The 6,468-nt window shown below is 47.6% G+C and overlaps 1 protein-coding gene across 3 annotated transcripts in view; it reads right to left on the reverse strand.

The window, feature by feature from the left end:
• The window catches only part of GARRE1 (granule associated Rac and RHOG effector 1), an 83,985-nt gene that overhangs the window by 6,009 nt on the left and 71,508 nt on the right, over positions 1-6,468 (reverse strand). For all 3 annotated transcript variants that reach the window (XM_045442510.1, XM_045442509.1, XM_045442511.1), the window contains 2 exons: positions 5,139-5,264; positions 3,019-4,052 (listed from right to left, as the gene is read on the reverse strand). In XM_045442510.1, coding sequence (XP_045298466.1) covers positions 3,019-4,052; positions 5,139-5,264 — 1,160 coding nt within the window. The remainder of the gene's footprint in view (positions 1-3,018; positions 4,053-5,138; positions 5,265-6,468) is intronic.

Here is a 6,468-nt window from a genome sequence, read left to right on the forward strand (position 1 = left end):
AGGACAGAGGCAGGCTGACTCTGAACAAAAGACCGAGAACACAAAAGGATCCATGATTAAATGTTAAAGATAAACACCAGTTACTTTAAAAATTCCCAATGTCTGGTGCTACATACTTAAGAGCTTGGAACATCAGATGATGTCTTCAGCCAACTGATAACCTGATAGTTATCAGAGCATCACGGTCAGTCAGAGATATGTCATTCCCACGTGGCCCAACTCGAATCCAGGATTTTCCTGGATACTGGACGGCAGACCTACTCATTCAGTCTGAAGATAACAAGAGTGGTAATGGAGGAGTTAAAACTTCAAAATGCATTAAGAGGTGACTGGAAACATACCGGACAGAGCCGAGTAAGGATGAGCAGGAGAGAAAACAGCATAAAAGGCATGACAGAAAGTGTCAGACAAGAAGATATGGCAGGAAAGTATCTACGGATCACAAACTGAATAGGCCTCAGCAGTGTATACTTGTCAGCTTTAAGCTGGCGAAGGTACCAGGGCATGATCGCATTACTGGCCTGTCCTCAGGGCACTGCCACAGGACTGCTGCGTGAGACTGCCCTGTGTGCAATGCACAAAGATGCCCACACTGGGGTGGTAGTGCTGGGCCGAAACCAAGGCCCCCTTCTCAGTGAGTCAAACCATGCCACCAGGGGCCAGAGTGTCTGTGCAGGGTGGGGGGGTGGGGGGGACTCTGCTCTCCCAGGCCCTGCCCTAAAGGGTGCCTTCTGAAACTCATCTATCCAGAGGACTGCCCTTCCTTAATTTGGAGAAAGGGCTATAGAGACCTTATGCTCTCAGGTGGGGTCTGCAGGAAGGTACATAAGGACCTGCAGGTCAGAAAGGAGGAGCCAGAAGCAAAAGCCAGTCAAGTCCTTAGGCTAAAGACATAAAGGCTGCCCAGGCCTCAACAAAGATCGAAGATCTGGCAAAATTCTGCCAAACACCATTTATACTCTGGATTTAATTACATGACTATCGAAAGACGTACCGTTTAACAGCAGCTGAGAAACCGTGCTGCACCCACCCCGGTCAGGGGCAACCGGGTAGGCCTGCTCTCCCTGTGCCCCGTGGGCAGGGCTGCCCACATCTACCACCCAAGGACAGCAGGAACAAGCAAGCACGAGCAACGGTATGAGGAATTTTTAGAAGACATAAGAAAACATTTCTTTCCATTAATAGTTAATGCCGGGTTGTTTTAGCAGTGGATCTCCTCTTCCACTGGTTATTTCTATAAATATTTGCTGTAGTTATTTATAATACTTCACAGTATTCTCCTTGTGAATGAGACATTTTCTATTCTGTATACCTTTTGCTAAATTCGAGAAGACAGTGATGGATTTCTCTGTATTTATCTTCCATCCACCTGCCTTACCGACTTGCTTACTAATTTTAGAAGTTTTTTTATTGAGCTTTCTTTTTTTCTAATTCTACTGCCAGCAAAAAGATGGTTTTCTTTTTTTAAATTTGTTTATTTGTTTTTGAGAGAAAGAGAGAGCGTGAGGGAGGGAGGGGCAGAGAGGGGGAGGGGGCAGAGGATCTGTGCCAACAAGAGAGAGCCTGACATGGGGCCTGAACTCATGAACTTGAGATCATGACCTGAGCCAAGGTCGGAAGCTTAACCGACTGAGCCATCCAGATGCCCCCAGAGATGTGCCTTTTAGTGTATCCTTTTCTTTTGCCGTGTTTGCTAGAAAGTCTAAGACAAAGTTATATGCTGTTGGTGGTAATAGCTGTCATCCTGTCTGGGTCATGATTTTAACTGGAATGATTTTGTTTCACTATATAGAGTACTACTTGCTACCGGCTTTTGGAAGTCTTTATATATATATATATTCAAGAAATTTCTTTCTATTCATCTCTTGAGTTTTGTTTTTTTGTTTGTTTGTTTTAAGGAATTACGGGTGTCTTTTTCTAGAGTCTTTACAGCATCTCATTTAACTGGCTGATGCGATGGATTACTCTACGGTAGCAGAGTCCCTAACACTGAACCACTTTCCACCCCTGCAGTAAACCGGGTTTAGTAACAGACACTGTATCAGACACTTCTGACACACTGCTAGGTTGTCTTGCCCCTACCCACATTCATGAAGAGATGACTGCAGTTTGCTTTTTAAACAATCTTTATAAAGTTTTTATGGTGAATCACGTTGGCTTCATAATTACCATTCCAATCTCTTCCACTGATGGAGGTCTAGGCAGGTCTTCCACTTCTGGGTACGATTTTGGTAAATGTGTATTTTATTAGGAAAGAAGTCATTTTCCACTCAGTTTTCAAATATGTTGTCATTGAGTCATATGTAGTAATGTCTTACACTTCTTTCAACCTCTGCTATTTCTGGAATGACAGCTCCTTTCTCTTTCTTAATCTTGTCTCTCTTTGCTCTTACTAAAGCTTATGATAAATTGGTTTGTCTATTTGCTTCAAGAGATTTCTTCTTTTAGATTTTATTTTACAATTTCGACACTACTTTTCTTTTAAATTTAATTAATTATGGCTTTTGGCCTTAATTAGTTCCTCCTCCTAGTCTGTTTTTGTTTGTTGTGAAGTTATGTTTCTAATTTCCCAAGATAACTCTGGTGGTATTTTCAGTGTTCAGGCCAGAAGCCTTATTCTATGAGGCAGGAAGGTACTCCACTACCTCCCATAGGCCCAAGAGTCTAGGCAAAGAAGAGTCACAGAACAGGTTGTGTACTCACAAAGGACCAGCCACCTTGGCTCTCACGAACGGGAGGACCCAGACTGGAGCCCGCTTGAATTATGGGACTTGGAGCTACTCAAGTAACTTCTCTTAGCCTCAATCCCATCCTCCATATAGTGAGAGAAACCTCATTCTCACCACTGTTGCCTATCTTTGCTGGAGGTGCCCCATGATTACCGACCGACAGTGAGAAAGGGTCTTTAAAAGGAAATTAGGTCACTTCCCCCCACAAGTAAGGCTGTGTCAGGCGCTATGAAGTCCTCAGTGATTATATTTATCTGAAAACCCCAAGGGGTAGGGGTGGGTCACATACCTGCAGGATCAAAAGGCAGAATCTCCCCCAACATTCCAAAGACTCCATCACTTTGGTCACGGTTTGGCCAGGTGTTATTTCTAGGTCCCTGTGGCTTCTGCCCCAAAACCTCCGACATCACATTATCCATATAGCTGCTCACCAGACCCAAGCTGTACAAGTCAGAACTGAGATCAGATATGCCAGGCCACTGGCCAAGAGGAGACAGACCTGCTCCAACAGGCTGTGCTGGCTGCTGGGATGAGCCATGTACCCATTTCCCAGGGGCCCGAGGCTGGGGTGGGGGTTGCTGAGGTCCAATGGGTTGGAGCAGGTGTTGGTAGTATTGGAGCTGGGGCTGTTGTTGCTTTGGGGACTGCTGCTGAGCTGCCAGGCCTGGCTGGGGTGTCAGAGGAGTGTGGGCCCCAGCCTGGGGCGGCCGTGGTGGAGGGGGCACCGGCAGTGGTGGCTGCTGTGGCTGCATGGCTCCTGCCTTCTGTTCAGTCACCATGGCTGTGGCAGCAGAATTACGCCTTGTCACCAATGGGGAGCCCTGATGTGACTGGCCCATGTTAAAGCCCGAGAGAAAATCTATCACCTCCTGCATTTCCTGATCAGTTGGTAAGTTCATACCCTTCTCATCCTTGCCATCGTCCCCTTGCAGGAAGTTGTCACGTCTCTCCATGAGAAAACCATTGGCCATTTGATTACCGGGATTCTGAGTGGACTGTGAGGGGTCTGTAGTCCTGGGGAAATTACCAATGTTCAAAATGCTTTGTAACCTTGAATCAATATTGCTGGGCATTTTGGCCTTCTCTTCTGAACACCCAGCTATGAAGATGTTTTTGGAAGGGGTATTTGGGATGGAATAATTTGTGCTGCTGCTGGAGCTGGTACACGAAGCTTTCTTGGTGAACCGGGATGTCAGTTTGGAGAACGTCTTCTGCAGACCACCTGAAGATTTGTTTCCATTCCCAGAAGGCAGGTCAGCCTGATTCCCAAAATCACAGATCTCCCTCTGAAGCTGGATCTGTATGCAGGGTAAAGCTTGCTCCCTATTTAAACAGAGATGTATTAAAAAAAAAAAAAAAAGACAAATATACAGATTGGACAATGAAATGATCTCTACGCATTTAAGGACAAAACAATCTCTCTAGTTGGTATCAGGTTCCCTTATTTTATAGATAAATAAATGAATACCCAAGGCTTTTAAGTGTATGTAACTTAAGTACTTACTATCCATATTTATTATAAAAAAAATCTACAGCGTCTAACATGAGGCTGTGAAAAGTACATTTAGATTCTGGCTGGAGGAGTTTGAGCAAAACCCTCTAACCACAGTACAGAGTGAAGCAAGGGTAGAGCGGGCATGCAAGTGGCAGAGGCCAGCTTTGTGCCTGGAGGACGAGGACGGGGGCTGGGCCAGCAGAGGGACGTGGACAAAGCCCCGCAGCAGACAGGGTGGGCGAGCGGGACTCAGTGACACTGTGCAGCACTGCTGTCCTTGGAAGTGATTTACAGACAGTGCTAAGAACAGATGGTTGTTACTTCCAAGGTTTTCTGGGCACTTTTTATAGTACTGAAAGCCCTAGAGTCAGAAAGGGTATGGAGTGGAGGCAGGCGACGGCTGGTGGGACCCCGGACAAGCCACCTCAGTCTCCTGGGCCTCATCGCTCGTGAGTTAAGAAAGGGGGTGCATGGCTAGATGTTTAAGATCCCTACCATTCTAATGTCCGTAATTTCCAGAGACAATCTTGTGACTATCAGCTGCTTTCAGATATAAAGTTGATATAGGACATAAGTAAGTTTTCTAAACATTTCTCTGCTCATAAGGTGTAAATGAGTTGGGTTAAAATCCTCTTGATGGGCTTACTCTCGAGTGATAAAACAAATGAAGGCAGACATGTGAAGTAACTGGAGGAGTCTGGGTAAAGGGCAGAGAGCAATTCTTGGTATCACTGCAACTCTTCTGTAAAATCTGAAATCATTCCAAAGTTAGGTTACCAAAAAATTCGCTTTCTCGCCTTACTGACTCACACGCTATCAGCGACGTGAGCACACACGAAGCTGTATGTGGTCATGCTGTCCCTAAGTGCGGGCCTGAATATAAAGCACTTGAGGTGACCGGTGGGGACACCGACCTCCCTGCCCTCCAGCGGTTGAGGTCCAGCACAGCCGTGTAGAGCACGTCCACCAGCCCCAGGGTCTTCTCCGGATCCAGGCTTCTCTGCAGCAGGGACATGGTCGCAGGGTCCTCTTTCAGGCACCTAGGCACGAACCGGGCTGTGTCAGTCTGGGCTACACTTCCCTGAAAAAGTGTTTCAAGCAGGCCTCCTACAAAAGGCTGCCATTTTTACATGCTTTGGGCACCAAATAAAAATTGAGCAACTGAAGAGCACTTCGAGAATGACAAGGCGGACGCTGGAACCCGCTGCCCTGCAAGAGGAGGGGGAGCTCTAGGATCTCCCTGGAGTCTGTTCAGGAGCAAGAGAAGGGTTGGCTGGAGGGGATACCTTCTGGGGGCCCTAACGCCCTCTCGCTGCCCACACCGGCCCCGGTCCTGACTTTCTGCCCTACCCTGTGCAGATTCTGTGAGCCAACACAGTATCTGCTCCTTTCCAGAACATCCCTGCTCCCACTTTCTTGTTAGTGCTTCACACCTGCACCCGGGAAACTGCAGGTCCGTGGAGGTAAAACCCTCACCGTCTGCCACCCAGACTCGCTGCAAATTTCAGGTAAGCAACAAACAGCCTTCCCATAAATGAACGTTTTCCAAGATGACCACCTCAGCCCGCGTCCTCTCTCCTCAGAGCCTGCCATCCCTGCCGCCATCATCCCTTCTTCCCCATCACGGCTCTCAAGTAACTGAGAAGACACACGAGATGAGGTCTGCTTCCTCTCCTCACCACCATGCACCAGCTCACCTGCCCGTGCCGCCTGCCCCTCCAGTCACGGCGGAACACAAGCCTTGCTCTGCCACAGACTGTCCCTCCAGCCGAGCGAGCACTGCATGCTCTGGACCCTCCTGCTTTCCCAAGGACCCTGCTCACCTAATCGCCCCCTTTGTCCCCATGACATTCCCTTTGGCCAACAAACCAGCCTCACTGACCAGTTTCTTTCTCTTCGCCTCACATTCCCCGCCAGACACTGTGAATTTCTCTGCTCCCCTTCTTAGCCAAACACACTGTCTTCTCCTCTTCCTTACCTCATATTCTCTCTTTCTTTAAGTTTATTTATTTATTTTGAGAGAGAGAGAGAGAGAGAGAGAGAGAGGCAGAAAGAGAGAGAGAATCCCAGGCAGGTTCCACAATGTCAGCACAGAGCCTGATGCGGGGCTTGATCTTGCAAACTGTGAGACCATGACCTGAGCCGAAATCAAGAATTTAGCCGACTGAGCCACTCAGGCACTCCTTACCTCCTATTCTCCCTTCCCCCCACCACCAGTGGGCTTTCATTCCCATAACTACACCA

This window comes from Leopardus geoffroyi, chromosome E2, assembly GCF_018350155.1.
Source record: "Leopardus geoffroyi isolate Oge1 chromosome E2, O.geoffroyi_Oge1_pat1.0, whole genome shotgun sequence".
Taxonomy (NCBI): domain Eukaryota; kingdom Metazoa; phylum Chordata; class Mammalia; order Carnivora; family Felidae; genus Leopardus; species Leopardus geoffroyi.